Raw genomic sequence first — 25,346 nt, 5'->3', positions numbered from 1 at the left:
TAGCCGTTGTTCCTATTGCATAAGTGGAAACAAGAAGAATTATGCAGTTACGTAAATTATGGCACCGCCACGGAAATGGCTTCCACTGGTCTCGCTACTCTTGCAGTGTCACCACTTGTAAGGAGTGATGGTGTAAGAAAAAGGTCAGAAAAAGGAATTAAACGAAATAGAACGGCGAGGAAAGAAAACAGAAATAAAACAAAATATTATAGATCAATTTAAGAAAATGCAAAACAATTTTGTGGAATTAAAAATATATATCGTAAAAAAGTATTGCTAAAATTTTATTTAAAACATATAAAAGACCTATGTTTCTTCAAGTTTTAGTTTGCGATGTATATTTATGCTAATATCTTTATCCGAAAAGTTTTACTCTTTTCAAAAATCTTAAAATTGCTCCGATAATATTTTTTCTCGCTCAAAGTATTTCAACGTTATTTATATACTCAAAATTTACTGGAAAATCTGAGCGCGTATTGAAAATTAAACTAACGCAATTATTTTTGCAGTTTGAAATTTACGAAGTACCAGATAACGATATTAAAAATTCGACCTGTCGATAACAGAGATCTCGAGTCTGGTTTTTCGCACGCGTACATGCTGTGAGTGAAAAATGATGGAAAATCCGTGGTCCATTGAATTGCGAACGCAACGAAACGTACACGCGTGTTGTTAAATTTGCAAAACGAAAATTTAACAATATTTTGATATTTGTTCCATCGCTCGTTTATGTAGGAAAATATTCCTTGAGGATGTACCATCTAAAAAAATTAAAATCTAATTCTTATAAGGAAGATGCTAAGATTATAAATTGATTTTCTTGGTAATACGCTGCTTATTTCATCTTGGATTCTTCTCTCATTTCGCAATTCGTCTTTTCATGCCTTGCGGCAGATTTAGCAGTAGAAATTCATAAAACTTCCCCGAGAAATTTCCCAGTGTGTCAAAAACGTTACCCTCGAGGGAAATAAGAAGTACCTAAGACAATAGAGGGCAGAAATAGGGGAGACTCTTGGAAGGTGTGGATGAGAGAGGGGGATGAAGCGAGGGGATCTGTGAACATAAATAGCTGATGTGTCAGAAGCAGGTCGAATCGCTCGAATGGCGCACAAATTTGTTCGGCCAATTGCAGTCGATACTTGGGAGTATCGAAGTCAGTCACTAACAATAAGTAGAGGACCGTATATTGGCGCGGGCAGGAACTTTCGTCTCGAAATCCTTTTACCTTGTTGACGTCGTGTCGATATTGAACGCGGAACATAAGTTATTATGCTATAAGTTATTATGCTTTGTCGACGATAATAAAAAATAATTTGGAAATACTATTAAATTTGAAGCTCACGTAACGAAATATTTAGGTTTTGATAAATTTATTTTATTATTATTAGTTAATGTTTGACGATAAAAAGAAAGCATAGTTTATATTTGTTAAAAGCAAAAATTACTTATGCAGATTTTGAATTAAAAATGTCCGAGAAATAAAGGAGGTGTCGTGACAGCCGTTTGCATATTTTCTTCAAGTATTACGAGAATACAACTGTGTAAAAATCGCGGACGCTGGCCGCACAGTCATGATTTTCCCTTTTTAGTAAAATAAGTAATCCAAAGAGTATGTAATTAAATGAATTTCCCTGAGGTATCTCTCGCAAAAATTTAATCTAATTTAATGTCTATCTTAAAAATGCAATTTTATATTTTTTCTTTTGCGTATAAAGATTTTCTCTACATGATTTTACTGTCGTTTTAATTAAAACATCAGTAAAATTGTATTAACACTATAAACTGTAGTACCCATTTCGCTTTCGTAGTATTGAAAATATTAACAAATTACAATTTATTTTACATTGATTGCAAAGTAATCAGAGATTCGCACTTCTCGTTTATTTTCCTGGAAAAGGATTGCCATCGAAATGCATCCTACCAGCATACTCCACTTTACACTATCGCTATCGCCACTAAAACGAGTCTTACTCGTCTTGTCGTGACGTTCCGGTTCTATTGGCGACTACGAGAACCACCGACAACGAGTTGCGAATATGCGAGCGATGTAAATTCCGCGCGTCGACGGAAGTGCTCCGTTCTAACTGCAGTTGCATATTCCTCCCCCTTCTGACCTTTTCTCGTCCTCGTGAAAGCATGCTGCGGCTTTCGGCGAACGTCTGGAAAGCACGTCGTTTGGTATTTTCCCGAATGGCAGAACGAAAGTGGCTTCGGCCGTTAGAAGCGGCGGGCTTTTTAGGAACAAAAGGGGATCCGTCATGGTTAACGCTTCCCCTCTCGTGTGCATTAATAATTGTAAATTTTAACTGTAACCCGCTAGAAAGTTACATGCGATTGTACTTTAATCCTTTCGATGCGACATTAATATACTTGAATGCCCAGAAAGTATCGTGGTAATTCTGTTGCGTTTTTAAGATTCTATAAAAAGAAAAATATCTTCACAATAACAGAGACAATAATGGAATATGCTTATTTTTAAGATATACTTGGGAAAGATATAACAGATATTTCATTTTTGAATAGTTTATATATATTTTTTATCGGTATATCGAGATGATTTCTGGGCGATCACGAAAGTTTTAAACGATTCTCATAGCGATACACAATCGGACTAATGCAATCAAACTTCTCCGGAAGCCCGGGTAAATCCAAGATTCCGTAAAATTGTACCGACTCGAAGATTTTCTATGAATTTTTAATCGTGCACGTCCGCGGAACTGCCTACTAGAATCCGGGATTTTCTACCTTACATTCTGTACGTGGAATAAGATGCGAATCTACAGAATGCTGTTAAAGCACCATTGGAACGTGACACGAAATACTCATTGCAAAAGAATCAACTGAATAATCGCAACATTTGTCCTAGTTAGCAATCTTTTTTTATTTCCAATAATTTGGAAATTTGAACTACAGTGCATAGCGAATTTAAAAAGCAAATAGTATATCTTATATTGTTTTTGTCTTTATTATTCTTTATTTATTTTTATTTCTATCTGTATTCGATTAAACAGCTATGATTGATTACTATAAACATTTCTGCCATGATATAAAAGAAAAACTATCGTACAGATATTGAAAAAGATTCTACTGAGATGCTTGATTTCTTTGACAGGTGAGTTAAACGCGATACAAAATAAATCTCTCCTTGTCCCAAAAAGATAAGCAACGGCGCACCGTCACGCCATTTCCACTGAATATTTGTGAAATATCTACGTCTGCAGGTGGCTTACATTTGTACTACATTCCTAAAGTCGTTCGTATGCATCTTCGGTCGTCGAAAACGCTCCTGGGATCTGCCACTCTCTCTCTATTTCCTGCTTCTGACCATTTGCCGCGCATTGAAGAACGGTGGGTGATATCCGTCAGTATAGACGGATAAACGCGCAGCGAGGAAGACCCCCGGTCTTACTCCACCCATAAAATATGAATGAGCTAGTAAGTGCATCTCGTAGGAAGATCTCGGGAAAATTCCTCCGCCGCCGTTTGCAACAAGCAACGTGTACTTTCGTAGTCGCGTCGTAGATGCATCGGCATGAATAGAATTAAGTAATTTCCTCAATGCTTTCAACAATAGTTTCTACTTTCTCTAATACATCTAAAATATATATACACACATATCTAAGAAATAGAGAGAGAGAGAGAGAAAATATTCTATTACTTTTATCTCAAGTAACACAGGCAATATAATCTTGTTTCGTAGAAATATAGAAAAGTGTTTTGCTCTAAATAAAAGATCTATCAATTTTATTAATAAATGCATCTAAAATACTTGAAAATAAAATGATATAAATTATATATATACAATATATATATTTTTAAAGTATATCAATAACGAAAAACCAGCGAATACAAGTATCGATTGTTATTTGAATTTAGCTAAACTCGTCACCCTTAACACAATTCCATCGATAATGGAACAAGACTTTAGGTAATTCTCTGCATTGAAGACAATGAAGTTCTTAGAGTTCTGTTTGATCGTGCAACTAACAGCTCGAAGCAGCGTAGTGCAAATTCAATTCCTCCTTGATCGGCGTGGACTTAACCATACCACTGTCGCAAACACAATCAAAATTTCTGTTACGGAACATCTACGATGGTTAACGTCGTACGTAGAAATCGATTAATTGTAAACTAACGCGAAAATGCTTTAAACACAAGCTACATGGATATTGAAATAATTAAGAACATAAAGATATAAAAATGAGTCGAGAAATATATAGAACTTGATTTGCTCAAATCGAGTTAACAATGTTACTTTTCGAGTAAATTTAATTTACTTGAATAATCGAAATAAATTCAATGAACCACTCAGATACAACATTAATGGCGCAAATGGAATTTAATCAATTATGACAATTTCGTAACTTGGAAATGACCGAGGAAAATTTACTGTCGCTGTTTCCTGAGCTTTGGATCGATGAAGTCTGTCGAGTGACAGTCCTGTTGCTCACACTATTCCCTAGCGTAAACTTTCGCAACGACTCTTCTACGTGACACTTTCGCGGGAAACTTACAGTTTGACAAGCGGAAGATATATCCTTGAAAGGTGAGAGGCGGCATTACTCTTAAGTGATTGCTTAGAAAAGGCCCTCTCGTTTGCGAATGGAGTGGTATCCGAAGTTTACTTCAAAATCAATATGGGGTCTCGTATCATCGTATGTGCCATTAGTTGTCAAAGTCGTCATTTTTGCTTGGTTGTAATCACTATTTGATTTTCTTTAGATTTTATTTCGCTGTCATTAAATTAAATTTTATGATAAGTTTTGCGCTTTTCAGTATTTTATTAAATATTTTAGTAAATTCTCGCGCGCACGCGAGTTTGTTTAGCGTATATCTTTGAAAATATTTTCGTTCTTTATGAGGAAAGGGACATTCTTTAAATTTTCTTGAAGCTTTCAACGATGAAACTTACATATTAAAAGTTAAGTAGCTACTTTACCGATAATGGACAGAACTGGCGCATCAGAGAGTTGGAGGGAATTTGGAAACGACCACTAATCCCTTGAACTAACCATCCTTTGTCATGTAAGTGAACAATAGCGCTGTAGAACTTCGAAACATGTTCCATCCATTTTGGTAGTTTTCAGGGGATCAGCTCGATTGGTAGATTGTTAGAAATTAAGTTTCATGAAATTTGGCGTTCGTTCTACAAAGATTCTTTTAAAATGTCGAAACATCGAAAGTAGTTGAATTAATTCGCTAATTAAATGAACTATATAACAGCAATTTCGCTTCGTTAGTAATGTGACCGCTACCGTTACATGTCAAGCTATTTGTGGTTGGTATCTGATTCTCCATTAATTTCCAGAACAGAGATATTCAGAGTACTTGAAAACAATTGTGTATCGTATGGCATTGTACATGTCACATTAACATAATTTCGCTATTTTTACGACCAAGATGGGATGCAACGAGGAAATTGTATCATAACGTTTGATGCTATTACTTTGATGTTATAGCGTCAGCTTTTCTGGTGCATACGCATAAACCCTCGCGGAATCACCGTGGTAATAAATTCAATATCACCGTTTCCAATGGATCTCCGATTGGACCAAAAACATTTCGGTTCCACTTTGGCGAAACCATTTTTCGTTTAAATTCTCATCGAAATCCGTATATTTATGGACGACACGTCGATACAAATGGCACAGAACATACCAGATTTACGATTAAACTCAGTTGAATATGGCTGACGCGGTCAAACTTGGTCATTCTGTCACAATGAGCACGTGAGCAGAGAATGTACATTTTAATTCTATTTGACACCATAATCGAGCTTTGAAACTATTAGTCTAGAAAATTTCGAGAGAATTGTTTTGAAAAGGAACACGATCACATTATGATGTATTGTATTTAAATACGTAACATATTCACGTTATTTTTCTTTTATTCTATTCGCTATTGTATAAATAAAACCAAGCGTGTACGATAGCGCTAGATGCGCATACGATATTTTTTTACGAATTTAATTTTATAGATTGCACAATGGTATATGTTTTATAAAATTGTATTCTCGATGCCATAATCGTAAATGTGAATTTATAATTTTACAAAATCTCATGAACTACGCGTTATATCTCGCGAGGAATGAAATATTATATTGCTATATGAATAACAACATTACATGTACTTTTATTAGTATCGTATTATATTTTTCGTATCTTTGCAAATAAAAAACAAATAAAAATAAAACTCATTATAATGCGCATATCGGTATGATATATGGATTTGCATGTGTTTTTAGTACTCACCTTGCCGAAATTCGAGAGACCACCGATTTGAGGCACTTGACCGGGTTCATCCGCCGTGCTGCAGTCTGCCCTAACGAACCAACAGGTCAGTAACTCAGTAGCGACAATTGTGAACGTTATTGCGATAGAATCCTCTCTAATCACAGGTTTCCACGCTACCATAATGCTAACGATAACGGCAATAGTATTATTCATAGGACAGTAGCTTGCGCCGAGTCACACAATGAATGCGGTTCGCAATCATATCGCAACTAACTCGTCTCTATTCCGTATGATTTCGAGACTATTCTTGTGTGCGACTTTATTAAATTTATATTACACAATGTAACGTTCATTAGTTTCAATATGTGTTTTCGCGAAATAAATCCATAGATATTTCAATATTACTATCTTTAGCTTTTAAATTTATTTTTCTTTTCGGGAAAAAAAATAAGAGAATTTTTTTTCTTTACACGAAACATATCGAAATGGTCGCAAACTACTGGATAAAAATGTTACACGCGCCATGCATCTCAATTTTTACATATTTTTTTAAAGTCAGTTAAAATAAATGCGAAGCAATTCAAATTTTCACAAAAAATCTGATCACTTTTCGGATTTAGATATATAAAAATTGGGATAGGTTGCGCGTGTAAAATACTCTTACTGGATATGACAAATCCGTGTAGTAAAAAATTTAAGGGATTATTTTATCCGCAATTTGCCGAATTTTATTTCGAGATAATTACGAGAACGTTTCTCTATGGCCGTTGATAGGATCGATAGTGTATGTTCCTACAACGTGATGAATTGTTAATTGGATCCTGTCATGTAACGTGCAAGTAAATGACGTTTCGTCGAATTGGATGGCTTGTATGTGAAAGAAATTGACTATTTTCTGTGTCAACAACGAGAAATAAATTTTTCTAATATTTTCTATACAAGTCATTTTCCTCGATCTACATAAATATCTTTTAGTCGCATATTACGCAATGCATTCCAATTCTCTACGGCATGTTACGCCACGTCTAATCACGATAACAACTGGCGGCGAGGCGGGGAAAGGGAGAGTTAAATATCTTATGTAGATGGGATTATGCGAGACATACGACGTGCTTTAAGCGTCAGCTCGAGGACTCGAGGTAATATCACGCTGACAATCGTGCGCATTAGTGCCGATATCCTCTAAGCCGTTGCGAATAGAGCAATGATGCGGCAGTAATAATGATAGCGATAATCGATAACCATCGACCGTCGTGTACTAATCCTCGACTCGAGATCGGTTTGAAGTTGCAGCCGCACTGCCGGATTTAATTGCGAACGATGGGCACGCGTCATTAAATCATTCGATCTCGCGGCTTTCCCTCTCGTTCGAGCGACCGGATCGACGCCCTTCGGTCGAACATTTCATCGCATCGGAGTTAAATCGCACGGACGCGATTTCACGAATTTACGATCGCGCGCGCCTAGAGAGGCGGCATTTTTGTTTGGCCGCGCATCGTAATCGCCCTATCTATCGCAGTCGTAAAATGCCGAATGCTCGCCGGACGCGTATAATATTGTTACAATATACATTAATCCGCGCGCGGGGATTTATCATGTTACACGCGAGATTTAATTACAAAGCAACGCAGGGATGCATGAAATATGTCGGCCGTCGTGTTTCGCCTGTCGCGGAAATAAATCGCGCCGGAGGTCGGTCGCGGCAACGCGTCTATTGTTAACAATTTTTATCGATGCGGCTCTGCGCGCATTTCCTCCCCCGGCGCGGTATCCTCAGGTTGGGCTAAATATACTCATAAATGAATTGAGCGAGTTGATCGCCGTCTTGCGTGTTTCTCATTATACATCGCGTAATACAGCGTTCGTAATGACGAGAGTAGGTAGGTATTATTCGGCGAAATAACCTGGAATTCTCTTTTATTCCTAGCTACACGAAATATATTGAGGACGTTTTAAAAAGTAGCGTTTTACATAATTATCTCTTCTCGGGATAATCCGATGTAATGAATACATTGCTCAATTGAATAAAACGGAAACTCTAATCTAGAAGTGATTTTTAAATAACAGTATTAGGTCGCAACAGAATTTCGCGAGAGAATTCGTCTGATATTAATTAGACAGAAATTTGTATTCTTTATTGAAAAGTTTCAGGAGATAAATGGCGAAAGTTTAGAAGAATAATATAAATTCATCTCGATCATAAACACAATGCCATAAAATCGATTTATATTAGAGCACCGATTCTTGACTCTGGCGAATGTCGTAAAACGGAGAGCGATATTATAGAAACACGCGGAAATACAGAACCTGAGGAGACAGATAAATTGAAGCTCATCTCACTCATACAAAAGCGGCGCGTCGGAATGATACTATACTTCGCGATATTCGTCAATTCGCTCAAAAAGTTTTATATTGTGTTTCTGAAGTTTCATAAAAATAGGCCGGCACTCGCGAATTTGTTCATTGTTTGTCGCGCGTGATAATATTTCCACGGTGTGTCTGCTGCGGCATCAGCTGGAGCAGACGACCTGCGATCTTAACCCGGCATACCCGCTCGATACTCTTCCCATCTCGAAACAAAACAACTCGACGTATAAAAGAAAGACCGTGGATTACACCGGGAAATTTCACGCTGAAACCTGGGATGACACGATATAATTGAATTACTTATTTTAAAGAAAGAATTTTATTCTAAAGCTAACGAAAAAAATGCGTTTTTATTTTTTATTATACGTAATAATTCTTTTATATAGACCTAATAATTTTTAGTTAATATCAACCATTAATATAAACGAAGTAATAGAATGAGAATGTTTTTTCTCTAAAGATATAAGATCATATTAATGCTACTGCATGTTTTCCATGTGTTCCTTGAGAAATAAAGATTTCGGAATATAATATTCTCTCTAGAATAACAGATTTAAATATAACGCTCCTTTTTATTAACCATCACAAGTAATTTTACTAGAAAATTAAAATTTTACAAAATAGTCAAAATATTTTGGAAAAGCGATGGATATATTTATTCACATAAAGCTGGATAATCCATGTAACAGGAACCCATATAATTCCTCGATATTGCAATCGCCATCTTTTTCAATTCAACCTTTAAAGGGCCGAAATTACGAATTTTGCGGACTATTGTACAGATGCGCGCGCATACATATACACACACATACACACACACTGTGATAACGTTGATCTTACGGTGCGCGCACGAACTATTATGGGAACTTTAATCCGTTTACGTTAAACGTTTTACCGCTCGCGTTCAAAGCGATAGCTTTTAATGCACGAGAAATGAACGAAACTGTGTACGGCTTCGAATTACTACTACCGTCGACCAGAAGGTATTTCACTCCAGGCAGAGCGCGGATGAAAAGTCCCGGCTGTAAAGGCATCGGCGATTACACGTCTGCTGAAATGCCCAACGTTATTGCGCGGTTTGTGGCCCATTTTTAGCGGCTGGACGATAAAATTCTACACTGGTAATCGCTATTCGCGTATCAACACACATCCGGTGATAAATTTTTATTTTGGCTTCTGACCCCGACAATTGTCTCGCTTGTTCGATCTATTGTGCACTCTCGCAGACACTCGTATTTACGTTTTACAAAACGAAATATGAGATGCAAAAGCATCGACCGGTCTCTCAATTTTTGCGTCTACAAACAACGCAATAATGGCGAGCTTTCTCAAACTTATATCTCCGAAGCGAAAAATATATATATTCGAGATTTCATAAATTAGTTTTATTATCGAAAAATCGTACGTGCAATTTTCTATTCTAATGAGATCGCATTTAGAGCGTTTAACGCCTCGATTTAAGCAAAACAGACTTGTCGCAGCGCGCTGCGCGCATGTACTTTGTGGAACTTAACATAATTAAAGCTTGAGCCTGTGTACGTGTGTATGTGTTCGCAAACGTATAACAGCGACGACCACAACGAGATTGCAGTTCGTACGATCTCGTACGGGTGTAATACGTTTTGCTTCTGGTTTCCTTATTATCCCGTTTTACAGCACGACATTTTTTATGGCTTTTATATCGCATTTTTGCGTTGGCATACTCACCAAGGCGTGTTGCATGTGTGCGTGAGGGTGAGATACCTGGCGCCCAGTTCGTACAGCATCCTCAGGACTGCCAGACTCGCTCCGACAGCGTGGCCCCCCTCGACCCCTATCAGACTCGCTAATCTATTCTCTTTGTGCGCCTTCTCGATACCTGAAATCAATATCATAATTTACTTTACGTATCCCTGTCTGCTCACTATTATTCATGATGATAATGGCGTAACTTTAAATCTTATTTGGGATTAAGCTCCATCACACATACAATATTACGAGCCATTATTTTGACAGAGTAGCAGTGGTTTTTTATCACACGCGCCATGAAACCAATAAGCCGAGAAATGTTTCAGACGCATGCGTTCAGATAGAGAAATCCCGGATATATGTAAACGTCAACGTTTTAACTCTTCGACGTTCCGTGTTAATGTTGAACCAAATTTATATTTTGTCCATTAATTTTTACATTATCGAAAGAATAATCTCATTTTCGCAATCTTTCGCATATAATGCGAGTGACTTGAATCAAATAACGGCTGGAACACCGTTACAAACTTTCGGCCGTGTTCCCAATAAGTAACGTCGATGGTAAATGGATCTAAGAAAGTTTGCAAATTCTGTTTGCGTACGACATCGGAAAATAAAGACAGAATCGCGTTGAAACAACATTTTCGATGAACATACGTACGATCCGAAATTGTCGAGACGAAATACCGTCGGAGAAAAATACTTGAACGCGATATTTTTACCCTCGTGCCCCTCTTATTCCGTACGAGGCCGAGCGTAAACAATACGAGTGTAAAATTCAATTACGACGCGCATAATGCGCGACGCACGTGGATTATAATTAAGCGAGCTTATCTCACGTCTCCGATCTCTTTGGATTAATTAAATCTTTCAAATTACCTGTCGTTATCGAATGTTTCATCGCGGTGATCGTTAATTACATAGTATAAATAGAAGTTAATTAAGCCGACGATGCTCGGGCCACTAAAATCCAAAATCCGGGAATCGATCGAAGAAGACTTAGCGGGTGGAGTTCGGGCTCTTAATCAACGGGTAATCGAGCATTTTGTCATTCCGCGAATTCGATTTGCGACGTTTAATCATTTAATCAAATTCACTGGCGCAAGATCCGGCCGATGGTATCGAGGAATTCAATTTCGCGGTATGCGTTATACGGATTTGATTAAAATATCTCATTGGATACATCGGATTAGGGAGCATCTTGTCAATACATTTGCATACACACGAATTACATGTGTATAGTTTCATCGTTTTTCCGTGCGAATTCTCATTGCCCGCTTGAGCATACTTCAGCATCGGCTTACGGATGAGTTTGATAAAAAAGGAGAAAAAGCAACACTGTAATTTATCATCCAATTACAAAGAATTCACGGCAGCTAGGCGGAAGTAATACACTTGACGTCAACGGATTACCGCGCTTCTAAAAATAACATTCCGGAGCGAGGTAATATCACACACAAAAGCAATAAACCGGAATACATAATACGACCTGTACGCGCTGCATCGTTACAATATACCGATGTGTATTTTTAATACATTCTCGAATATTAATAAATGTTTATATGTATCATTCGCATACTGGTCCAACGATCGATAATTGAAGAATTCATGCAGATAATTGAAGAGCTCATTGTAGGATTCTTGCATGAAAGTGTAAACGTTTCCAAAAATTAATTCAATTTTACAATTTCTGGATACGCTATTTTTTAAGTCGACGATTTGCAAGTTTGAAATTATTTTACTTAAATTTTTTGTTGAGAAATAGAAGACAAATTATGTTAAAAAAGAAACAGAAACCGCATTATCTTTAACTAAATTGTTTTACATTCTTCTTCGTATAAGCGACAGGACGCTCACAGCGTTGGCACTGACGAATTATAATTTTGTTCCTACTTGCGAAAGTTCGTAAAACGAAAGTTTGTAAGTAGAAGAGTGCCTGTACTAAAATTTGCATACTTTTTAAATGTATAATCCCGTTTTACGACGAAAGCGACGAAAGATCGCGGTAGCTATCTTTCAATAGCCTTGTATGAAAACTTCCGACATGTCTATTTAAGTCACTTTAGATCCAAGATCCTTCAACCCTCGCGGAAAATGTCTCTTCTTTCCCGTGTATATGAACGTTAAAAGTTTAACAATGCGCATTTTTTTCCTGCTCGAATCCTGAATCAAATCGAATGTGTCACCGCGATGTCATTTGTCGCGGCGCCGGCGGCTTTAATTTTTCCCGCTGACGTGGCTGGCGATTACGTTGTATTACGGCTTCTAATGGACGAATGGACGTAAAAGGAGTGTCACGAATAAAACGCGTGCTGTCGATGGGTCCTTGATTTAGTGCGCCTCGCGATTTATACTTTTGCACCCGCTTTCATGTAACGCTGATACATTTGTCCCTGTGAATGTATCGGTTCGTGTGCTCTCGTACGGATATATGCATGTATTCTGTATCTGTACGTGCATGCGAATGCATGTATGCGCTCGCACGTACATATATATCAAGACGAGTGCTCTTCGACATTATCGGAGGAACTACGGCGAGCTCCATGGTTTCAGAACATTCTTCCATTCCTCGTGGAATTTCTCATCTTCCGCGTTCTACCGGCGCCCTTTCTTCCATCTGGCAGATTGCTTCCCCAAAGTGCTATATTTTGTACTGCCTCACTCTCTTCGCGCGACTCCTTTTCCAGTCGGAAGAGATAACGCGCTACCGATGTGCATAAAATTTGCATATAATTTTAAAAAGACGGGCATGCGGTTTTCTTTACGGTGACATATGATCGTTTGTTTTCTTATCAACACTCACATAATGCGCTGTGAATAAAGTGAGGGCAATGCTTCGAAAAATATGAATAAAGAGTGAGTTATGCGCGTAAAGTGGAGCACGTGATTTTCTCCTTACGCATATCGAAGGAAATGCGAAATGAGAAATGAATATTGCTCCGAAAATGAAATGATTTTTTTATCAATTCAGATATATTAATATATATTTATATAGAAAATATGCATCGAAATTTATCTCTTCTTGGAAATATCATTCTCGAGATATGTTTGACACTCTAAAATATCGCTCGGAAGCGCACAACAATATACAACGAAATTACAGCAAATACATTTCTCTATGTTGTCTCTGAAATACCTTGGCTTTTTAATCAGCGGAGACAAAGTCGCGATGAGGCATATGGGACTGTCGGTTTGGTACAATCAGATGTCCGTACATATGAATGTACGTATGCGTATTTCATGTTCATTTACATATGCATGTGAGCGGCGACATACAGTCGTCGACGTTCGGAGTTATCGAACGAAATACATATATCGGTCGGCACATCGGACCGACATTTTTCCATTCCGGTTGGAATTTACCATCCGGCGCGCATCTTTCTTGCGTTCCATCATCTTCTCATCGGATTTGCGTTATGCTTAGACAGCGCACCTTGTGACAGCGGGACAACGAAATCCAACGGCAAATATTTGCTCGTCAAATATAGGAATATTTTCTAGGAATACCTGGCGAATGCACATCCTCGCGAAATATGACGTATTAAAAATAATAGAGAGCGATAGAGAGAGACAGAGAGAGAGAGAGAGAGAGAGAGAGAGGGGGGGGGAGAAAGTAATAGAACATTAAAAGAGAAACATAATAACAATAATTGAGACGTGGTTAAGAATTATGGCAGGAATTTTATATTGTTTATTAAAAATGGGGAGAAGAATTTGACATATTCCAATATAGTCCAGGAATCTGTGAGACCTTTCTTATATCATCAAAGAAAATTTTCAATTTATATTTAGTAAAATGCACTTGAATCCTCTTTGTTTATTTCTCTAAATAACTTTGTCTTACCGGTTTCATATTATATCGTAAAACATTTTTGATAATGTAATAACACTCGATGTCGTCACTTCCGTATTTGATTATGTATGTATATAATCAATCCATTTATGCCGAAGCTGCAGTTTCTGTTTATAGTGTTTGCGGATAAAGAAATACAGCAGCTATTTCCCGTAATATTAATTTTAATGAACTGTTTTTGTAGCGCGAATCGGCCTTTGTCCAGGAATGCATATGTCAAACGAAAGTCAATCGACAAAGCAATAAGACTATTTACTGAAACTGTCTCTATTCTTTTTCTCATTTTCTTGATGTCGCAGATTTATCACATTGTAGTCATCGCCTTTTTCTATCTTTTCTTTTACCAGTTCAACCGGTTTCTTCCAAGCTTGAGAAAAAACCCATCGAGATCTTATGCATTTATGATATGGTAATATTTATATTATATGTATCTAAATGTTTATTACGGTTATAGAATATCTTGACTGCAGTTTCTTTCTCGATGAATCAATTATTTGAAGATATTGTGTATGTGTGTGTGTGTGTGTGTTAAAGTCAAATCATGATAAGAATTATGGCATAAACATTTGAAAATCATTTAGAGTAAAAGATTCTAAAAAAAAAAAAAAAAAGAAACGAAAGAACGTCATAAAAATGTCTAAGAAAATTTTCAATATTCTATAGATTTCCAGAATTTTTGATTATTTTTCGGCATATTCATCAAAATTTTAATAGAATATTTTTTTTTTGAAAATGTTATATAATATTACTACTCAATCCAATTTATTAAAAAGCAATTACAAAATGAAAAATAACAATTTTGAAAGCTATAACATTTTGTTGTTGTTATTGATAGATATGGCGCAAAGTGGTGTACGAATTTATATTTATATTTATATAAATATAATTTCTCTGTATAAATACACCATGAAAATGTTATTGGTGTGATATTGCTCTGCCATATTTTTATCAATATGAACGAAATTGGACTGTCATAATTCTCTTTCTCCTCCTCTCTCTTTTAAATTTTTCATCAACAAATGAATTTCATTTCTCGTGCAGAATATTTTTAGTTTCTTCGATATGTTCTTCAATGCAGTCATACATGTATGCGTAAGAACCCCGCGTATTTTCCGTGTAAGAATTTTCCTTCTAAAAATATAAGGAAGAACTGATGCGAGAGGGAAGTCTCCCTTGAATCGATCTTATTACACTCTCGCTTTTTTTTAATTCTTTTGTGGAACTTCGCACCTGGAAAACTCGGCTGTTCTGGCGGATCGTTCCAAAATGGATTCGACGAGGTCGAAAGACACTTCAGAAGACATTCGAAAGATGCTTCTTACGTTGAAGAAGCGATTACTCGTTTTCCGTTCCGCACTTCTTCTTCACTATCTAAAGTGCATTCTAAATTTTTGAAAGGAAAGTCTATAACGAAAATGCCGAAGGATGAAGAACGACGATTCTCGCTGACACAGCGCCAAAGGATCTCAAACATGTCGAGGACTCGAGCGGCAAATAGATAACCCAATTCGATAATGAAAATTTAATGCTATAGCGATTTCGCCGGTTTCAGACAGAACGGACATGTGCTGTGGATAACATATTTCCGCGGTCTACGTTTCACTTATGCTTTTATTTTCGCGAATATTCATCAACAAGCGAAAAAAATGCGAGATACAGGAGATTACAGGAGAAATGCGGATGTATGGATAACAGCTGGGAAAAAAAATGTCATAGGCGGGGAATTCAAAAATATGTTTGCTCGGACGAGGAGAAATTTATCCCATCGCATCGGCTTTATCTCTGTAATTTTAAACATCGCTGGGTCTGTAGAGAGTAAATTGATATAGCGAACAATTATGCAAGATTGATCCCGCGCCGAGTAACGCATTAATTTCCGGGCGAAACTCGGATTATCAAGTAATATGGTCGGCATTAAGGGGTTAAGTGGAATATTCGTTGTAATCCGCGATTTAATAAATTCCCTGTCGAATGAAAAATTGCGAGTTTTTTAAATTGATCGGCTCTCCAAAGTTCTCCTGCCGACCTTCGGGCCACATATTTTTCTGAAAGGCGGAATGTCGATCGAGCGAGTTTTCAATTGAAAATATTTGAAGTACTGAACGAAGTCGAGGTCGATTCAGATTGGCCATACGCCAAATGTATATCGCGAGGCGAATTTTCATTTTCGCAAGTCGCAATGTTTTTAATGTTTCAAGCTAATATCTCATGTATTCCTGATTTTATTTCGCTGCGCTCGCGAGCTTAAAAGTAGGCGGAAATAAAAACTACAAACCTTCCGCTGTAGTAACGAGGACCATATTTTCCTGATGCTTGTTAACCAATCGGCGAATAAGGTCTATTTGTTCCAGGGCCAACTGCACCGAGTCAAGATGCTGTGACGAGCAGGGTACATACGCGGACCAAAACTGCAACAGAGTGAAACGGAAATACGTGAGTAAATTATTCAATTTATCAATTTATATTTGATATTTATATTTTATATTTTGCTCAATCTACGAACATGTTGAATAATGTTCCCAATTTTTTTATTTTTAATACAAAGATATAATATGCTAATATATTTTATTTTATTTCATATACAATAAGTGTATATGAATGATGATTATTATTTAATTATAAATTATTAAAAGATACGTTAATTTTATATTGATAAGCTCTATTGAAAATTCATCATATTAATGGATATATTATGACGATACTGAAATGTAAAGTAGGCTATTCTCATGCTAAAGCTAAAATCGATAAAAATGTTGCGATTTATTACAAAGGATTACTTGTATTCAATATTGGCTTATGAGGGTTTATTCTGATTTAAAATATAATAACGTTAATCTCATTCTCATTCTAATTACGAGATATTTCTGACACATATAATGCTCCGTTTTAATCCAGCAACTGATATCAGCGTTAGGAATATATAATTAAATGCACATTACGATAGTCTGCAAACACGGGATAATTTGCATTTTAAATAACTAGATATCGGCGGCGATCGTAAATAACAGAAACTTTAAGAGTCCCTTTGCGTAATGCATTCCAAAGTAAGAAAATAACGGTTCGGTTTGTGGAATAATTTGACTATAAATGTACCGTCTTTTAAGGTTACGCTCTATGCATGACATGTTCATGGCATTACAAAAAAAAAAAGAGTACCGCGACTTCAAAAAGGCACGCGATGCGGAGATCGCGATTTCTGTTTTTAGCCGTGTCACGCGAGATCGTCGCGCGGCGATATAATTAGTTCTTTTACTCGTTACGACATCCGTTTGACATTACAGAATTTATGCGCATACTTTAGCCGGTTATCCTTACAGTCGGTAATTCAAACAACCCCGCGATTAGATTTCTTTCTTTGTTGCGCTTCATTATGTCCTTACATTCTTACTTTTCGCAAAGAAGACAGGATAATGTGATTATACGAAGAGTTAATAAATTTTCATTAAGATACAAACGGTTGATATCTTATCGGGTGACATCGTCAAAACGTGGACATGATAAACATTAAGTTTGTGTTTTGTAATCGAAATGAGGACGAGGTGCCTTACTTTAACGCAAATTTTTCGTATTATATTATGCACAAGTGCATCGCGTCGTCGTCGAGAAGTTTTATTCAACAATGCAGAAGGAATTTATGCTTGAGGCGCGAAGTTACCGTCGCGGCGTCGTAAATCAACGGAGGAGATGCGAGGGGAGGGGGAGGGGGATTCTTCCGGTTTTTCTTTTAGTATCACTTCGGTCTGCAGTTGACAGGAATTGTAGGAGTCGCGAATCGCGAAGCCGCCAGCGACGCCGCGAATAGTGACGACTTTAATCGCGCGCGATGCCAGCAGCCGTAATTACGTTCGGGACGTCTGTATTTCGAGTACTTTGGTGACTTTTAGCCGCGAGACGGCTAATTGCGACGCGTAAATAATTCAACGGCAGAGAGCGGAAAGTTCAGCCTATGCTCTCGCGGTTTAATGCCGGTATGTCAAACGAAAACGGCACACAAGACTTGAAAAACTTTTAACTCGTAATTGCTCTTGCATATATAGTTGAATGAATACATCCGGCGGTACAGCCGTCGAAAAAAAAAAGGACGTAGACTCCACGTTATTGAGTATACACGCGGTATTTATTTAACGAGAACATTATCGTGTCAGACATGACATCTCTCGTGCCAAATGTGCTTCGCTCACGTGTACTACATTATTTGAAATTACATGAACTGTGTGTCATTATCAATGAATAAAATATTATTCGTTATTAATGGCTTTTTCATACGTTCTAACGATAATTAGGGAGAAATATATGTTCATACGCAAACAAGCACTACTGCGAGTTCGCAATTGCATTTGCGCTATCAGCAATCCCAATTCTAGATGCGAAATCTTAATTTCAAACGTCACGGCGGAAGAAACTTGATTTCAACAGACGAACAGCGCTACGTAATCTTACATCAGGGAAAATGCAGGGATATTAAGCGAAATATACCGACATCTGTATTAGTGGTACAATCGCCCCTCGTATTCCTCCTCACGATACCGTAAGGAGGCAGTTACCGCAGCATTTTAGGTCAGACATTCACAGAACGTGTTTTCGTATGTGTATATGTGCATATGTGTGTGTGTGCGAGATTCCTCTTTTCCCTTCCGCATCTTTCTAGCTCAGCCGCGCGCAAGAACGAGCAGTAGTTGTGGCGAGTTTTAGGTCAGACGTTCGTAAAAATACTCTCCTTTCCGCGTGTATACAACGTGTCGTATCTGCGATTCTACTTAAAGGCGAGCTGTGGTCGTAAGGACCCCCTGCTCTTTCTTTCTTTCTCTTTTCCTTTTTTTGTCTCTCTCTCTCTCTCTCTCTCTTTTTCGCCGTAGTACGAGATAAGTTTTAGCAATCTTGTAGCTGCGCAATGCGAACTGGCTATTAAGACGGCCGTTTTAGCTTACCTCGCGGAGATCACCTCGCGAAGAACCGCGCACGTGAAAATCGATTTAAGGAATTGCTTTCTTTCTTATCGTGTTAGTTTATTAATCCTCGCATCTGGCGCTGTGTAAATTTCAAAACGTATCTCGCGTTGTGATGTTATATACAGGTTTTTCTTACTAGAGTTTCTCGCAATATTAGAATAGCAAAAATACTGCTCTCTATTTTATTTACAATTTAAGAACACAATGGCGATATATGAAAACAAAATAAATTTTTTCACATATTAATTTTTTACAAAAATAACATTCTTTTACATATTATTTGTTGACGAATTTATTGGTACTGCAATTATTTATATATCCAATCGATTGCACCTTTATTACTAGCTCGTTTAGTTATTGAATGTGAAAATGTATAACGAAAAATGAAAAAGATAATAGAAATTCAATTTAGTAACAGTCGTCAAAAAAGAGAGATTAAAAAAACGTGTTTCGCCGCTGGCGTTCCATCTTCCATCAGTCCTCTTGCAATGCATCTAAAATTCCGAAACAACTCCGCGAGACGTAAATTTTCTCCCGTCTTACCCCGAATTGCTTCTCTTGCTGCAAAGTCGCCGAAGGTGTAATGCAAATTCCCACCGAGAGACGCGATAAATCGGGTAGCTTCGGCTCATCTCAAGTTGGAATGCACTTTCGTGATTTGTGATGTGCTGCAAGTGCCGAGAATCTCGCGGATAGACAGCCCGAGGGTTCAAACGAAAGTACTTGTATCGATTCTTCGGATTCTGCGACGCGTTAGTATACTGTGGATGTATAATGGGGAAATGTTTCGGCTTTCTTTTATATTAAATCTCCTCTAATTGTAAATGAAAAAAAAAAAAAATATATGCGAAAAAATTATTTAAAAAAAGTCGTATTTAAAAAATTAGAATAAACTTTATATATTTTAAATACGTAATAGCAAAATTTTGATGCATGTATTTATACTCTATTCTGCTGCGCGTTTAATTGAGGAAGTTTGTATGATTGTGTAAAAGGATCATTACAAGGGAAAATCTTGTCCACGTCGCGACGTTATGTATAAGATCCTATGTAAGTCGACGGCACGCGATCAATGGAGTAACCTTCCACAGTGGATACCAGTCAGCCCGTCTGAATTAACCAGGACAGTGATAGATCGAGGCGGGCCTTGGTTTGGTTACCGTATACATACGATGTATGCGTTATGTATATGTGTGTATGCGCGTTCGTCCCAATGGACATAACCGAGTGGTTATCCCTTTCGTCCTGACGTTGGCAGACTGGATACCTTAAGGGATCTATCGAGGTCGGAACATAATCCGAAATATATATATAGTCGGTGTGAGATCTCTCATACTTCGCTTTCCCTTCTTTGATATTCCCTTCAGTATTGCTATATGTCCATCAATATTTTTAAATATTCGTATTTTTAGAAAATTGTGTTATTAACGAATAAATTAAAAATTATCGATGAAAATTAAATGGAAATTATATACAGATTTGATTGAACAATATTATAATCGCCATGCGTGGCTTTATTATTATTATAATACGGTTTTCTATGTGTAATATCATCTTGCGCGCTTTTATTCAGTTTAATTACAAAATCCTCGCGTTCCAATTTTAATCCCTTTATTAATGATTCGCGTGTATAAATGTGATATTTATATTAAAAGAAAAACTCTCGCGCAATTATCCGACCATTAAGCATTGCGTTATTGTCCTCGTAATTTTTTTTTTTTTTCGTGATTACGAGCTGCAGCTTGCACATCTCGCGTGATCGCAGATTGGCATTAATTATGAAAAATTGCTTGTAACGCACATAGCGCTATGTTGCCGCGCACGGTAAACACGACTATGCGCTCTACTACATCATTATGCATCAGATTAATATTCTATTTAATAACATTAATAATTTCATTACATTGTGACGGTAAATGGCGCGTATTTATATGTCTTCTCATTAGCGATGGTTGCTCGTTTGTGTTCCTCTTTTCCCCCATGTTTGAAAGTAAGCGGATCTTAACGTTAAGGTGAGCGACTAAGACCTCGATCCTTTTCAAAGGTGTCTCGCTCCATCTTTGCGCTTTCACGAGGGCCGACTTTTCGAATCGTGGCCCTTTTATCATGGCACACCATTTCGTGGCTGCTATAACTATGCATCTAAATCGGCTCCTAATAGCTGAATCACGCCGAGACTGTCTTACTAACGAGAACGCTGGTATTTTCAAAGGTCTCTCGAGAAATTTTGCTTCTTCTCGACGGGGAATATATCGGGTGATCTTCGATATTACGCTTTTATCCGACGCCGCTCGGAAACGTTCAATTTCTGTAACATTTCTTTGCGCGCCAAAGTTCTATTGTAACTGAAAATTTTACGTCGATGTAACCTCTCGCGATACATTATTTATCTTTACCAGCGTCGCTGGCACGAACAACGCGAGTAACGCGTTCGCGTTAATTCGTAATGCGTTTTAACAGATCTCGGACGAGGTTTCCCGTACGAGGTTTCGAATCTCGTTTGAAAAAGCGCGGATTTACGTACGGGACGCGCGCGGCACCTCGAAAATGAATATCGAGAGACCGAAATCCCGTAATCCTCCTTCCGATTTAATCCGAGATTCAATGCATTTAAGAATGTATATATCGCGCTCCGTATACGCTGCGTTTCCGCGGTCGTTCGATATCGGTTCTCTTAAATGGATTCCGAGCCCGCTATATCGCACACCCGTAACGGGTCTATGACCGGTATACCCGCTATTACCGTGCTATCGAATCGCATTGCTTATTTAATACGAACCAAGATCCTCGTTTGAATGAACCGTGAGCTATACATATACCGACGATTTACATATATGCAGCACGCTCCATCAAATTCGACGTTCGAGCACGTACCGGAGGAATATTTTTGTATCTTCGCACGCATTCTCTCCCTCGAAACTTTCTATCGAGCTACTTTGCGTGCGCGTATATATGCGAGTGTAGGTGCGCGTCTTGTCTTTATCTTCCCCTTCTTTTATGTTAACTCTCGACTATGTACTTCACGTCTTCAGAGACATAATCGCGCGCGTTTCACAAGCATCGTAAATAAATTCCCTGCTTCTGCTCTCTTTTGAGAGTTGCTTTAAATGCAATAAACTCGAGGTACAAAGGAAAATAATTTTTGATAATGAGAACGCTTCAAATTGCAGGAAATCTTATCATTGGAAAGAATTTGTGCAACATTTGTCTCGAGTATTCATATTATTCATGTATTTTAATTACTAATTAATATTTTTAATTCAGATTGATATACGTAAAATTTTAATTTCTTATTGTTAAATTGTTTTCATACTTTTTCATACATATTTGGGGGGAAAGTCTACGTTTAATATTGTCAGTATACCAAAATATTTTTTATAATCTGTTTACCATCCTGATTTTCCTACCTTTTAGTTTTTCGTAGCGAATTATTTTAGACCGCCTTAGATGTAGTCAGAAGCCATTCTCGATAGACATCCTCCGTGCAAAGTTTCGCGCGCTATGTCGAAGTTTATACGAAACGATACCGCACGAAAAGGATTTTCGCGGGATTAATCGAAGGTATTTCGGAGTAGAGGATGGAGAAACCGATCGTGTCGTGGTAAATTTTCGGCGGCGCGTGAAGCACGGCGAGCAACCGAAGGAAATTAATTGCCCAAGTTCGCCTCGATTTTCCTCGGGTCGTTAAAGAGCCGTTTCTGCCGTTAATTGAACCGAGAAGCGATTTTTTATGGTCAGATCTTAATTGCGATTTTAGATTAATCCCCCGGTTATTAACGATCGCTCGGTGGAAGCGTCGCGCACGAAAGCTTTAACTGCGCGATCGGAAAAACCGAAAATTTATATTCATTAAATTCACGGTTAAAAAGAGAAGAGATCAGATCCGCTGGTAATTCCGGATAAGTTCGTATTAATCGAAAAATTTTGTCCACGAAATTGTTCCGGGTGATGTAACACGATAGATTGTTAATCCTTCCGTCACTGTAATATGTTCCATAACAGATGTTTTTTTTCTATTACCGTGGCATTTCATAGCATATTTCATAGCATGTAATCCTCTTTGTCATGTAAATTTTATCGTGTCTGTTAGGATAGAAATTACGAGATATTTGCGCAAATTCGCGCGTTGGAATATTTTAAGCTTACAAACGTTACGCATTAGTGTTTAACTAAACGTAGACACGAAATCTTCGTAAAATCAATTAATTGCTATTAGGCGCGGCACCACTGCTGTTTGATTTATAGCCGAGTTACGTACACAGCATGCCATAAATTAATAATCCCATGCTTGCCATGAACAAAACAGGCTTCACACGATATGACGTACATTTCATTGAACGGCCAATTGCATGCGATTCTGAGAGTCGACAGACGCTCAAATTTAAATCAGACGGATAAACGTGACTTTAAATTAGTTATGAATTTCGATGATTCTGCAGGTCGAATTCTACGTGCGAACATTTAATTGCAATTTGGCGGTACTGTAGCTTCGAAGCGACATGCGATTCCCTCATTCACTTGGATTTAATTTTCACTCACGAGCTGCGATAAAGTTGGTGAAAATAGTATGTTAAGCTCGACTAATTGCCAGGTTTGTTTACGAAAACCGAGGAAAATTAATATTTCACGATAAGGTTTTTTTCCTTCACATTTCTTTTCGTGATATAATACAATATATATTTTCGTTGCTAAGAGTAAATATAATCATAATCTATTTATAGATTTATGTCTCTCTATTGTGAGAGAGAAATTATAATTTTAAAAAACGATAGAAATACTTGCGTGTGCGTAATATGTATAATCAACGCAATTAAAATTTTATCGGGAAGTTAACAATCATTTTTGATAATCTCGTAGCTTCAATATTTTTTTCAAGAATTTAATTGTGTTGCATATATAATTCTTTATATTTATATTAATTTTTTCAGTTCTCCATATAATTAAAAGTGGCATATCATTATAAAGTCAAGTCACTGAAAATCTCAAAACATTAGTGGATTCTACTTTTAAAATTTAAGCCGATTTTTCGTGATATAAATATTAACAGTAATTAATTGTAGTAAAATCGAACGCTTGATATTGAACGGGAAATTTTTGATACATTCAATCAGTTTGGCGATTGGTTGGACGAACTTTGGCCGAAGTAATAACTTCGGGGAACTCTTGTTATTGCCGTTATTATTAAACTCACCTGCGCTGCAACCATGCCTTCCTTTAATCTCTTGAGATCTGTATGGCTCCAGGCGCTTCGTGACCAAGGATGAGTGTCCCTCAGGTCATCAAACCTGAACTCCCTTAGCTGGTTCTTCAGAAACTTTCGTATGTTCCAAGGTAGATCGTTGTGCCTGAAGAAAAAGGCAAAATATTGATCGATATACGTTCGTGATTTTTATGTTCTTTAAACTTTTTAAAAGCTAAACATGGCACTGTTTGTCAAGCAGTTGGATAAATTTATTCCAGTGGAACACACGTCCTTTACGCATGACAGGGAATACGTTTTGCGTTTGAAAGTTCTACCAAATATCTCTTTTCCAATAAAGTTGTTTTACTAGGTTACACGAATGCGCGTAGTTTTCTGAAGAAAAAACGAAGCGTTGCAATGTGTGCATGTGTGTGTGTGTGTGTGTGTAATTCTTCACAAAAAAGGAGACGACTAACACAACTTGCTATTTATAGAATATTTCAAACTATTTCGTCAAAAATATCAACTCTTATATTATATGCATTCATATTATGCTTAATTGCTTCTATCGTTAATTGCACTTAAAACGAAAATATTCGATGTCATGTAATGCAATTCTATGATGTAGCCAAAGGAACTCTAGATGGCTAAAGTTTGGTCTTTACAACAGCATTACGTGATGTCCAACTTGCGGTAGACTCGGTAGCTGTTGTATCAAACTTATTTTCCATAAAGTTACAGGAGATGCTTCATGGAAATAAGAAATGTGTCTGCATTCTTGCTGGGATGAGACATGAAGTCAATTCACTGACATGTTGCATATTAAGTTTCTTTTTCCAAGATAAGCATAAGTATCATATAACTTTTATTTTCTCGGAAAATATAAATTTTATACACGCGCGGTATGACTTTAATATATTATTTACATAACTCTTATATATCAGGATACTATGATTATATGAGATCTATGATTATATATAATAGAATAAATAGAGAAAGAGAAAAAGAGAGAAAGAGATTCTGTATGTAAAGTG

The 25,346-nt window shown here is 37.2% G+C and overlaps 1 protein-coding gene across 2 annotated transcripts in view; it reads right to left on the bottom strand.

Annotated features, from left to right (window-relative positions):
- The window catches only part of LOC115237724 (dipeptidase 1-like), a 79,349-nt gene that overhangs the window by 30,053 nt on the left and 23,950 nt on the right, over positions 1-25,346 (bottom strand). For both annotated transcript variants that reach the window (XM_029810959.1, XM_029810960.1), the window contains exons 2-5: positions 24,322-24,475; positions 16,457-16,589; positions 10,308-10,458; positions 6,252-6,321 (exon numbers count right to left, since the gene is read on the bottom strand). In XM_029810959.1, the coding sequence (XP_029666819.1) occupies positions 6,252-6,321; positions 10,308-10,458; positions 16,457-16,589; positions 24,322-24,475 (508 nt within the window). The remainder of the gene's footprint in view (positions 1-6,251; positions 6,322-10,307; positions 10,459-16,456; positions 16,590-24,321; positions 24,476-25,346) is intronic.

This window comes from Formica exsecta, unplaced genomic scaffold (assembly GCF_003651465.1).
Source record: "Formica exsecta isolate Colony F162 unplaced genomic scaffold, ASM365146v1 scaffold308, whole genome shotgun sequence".
NCBI lineage: Eukaryota > Metazoa > Arthropoda > Insecta > Hymenoptera > Formicidae > Formica > Formica exsecta.
This window is presented reverse-complemented; position numbering and strand designations above follow the sequence as displayed.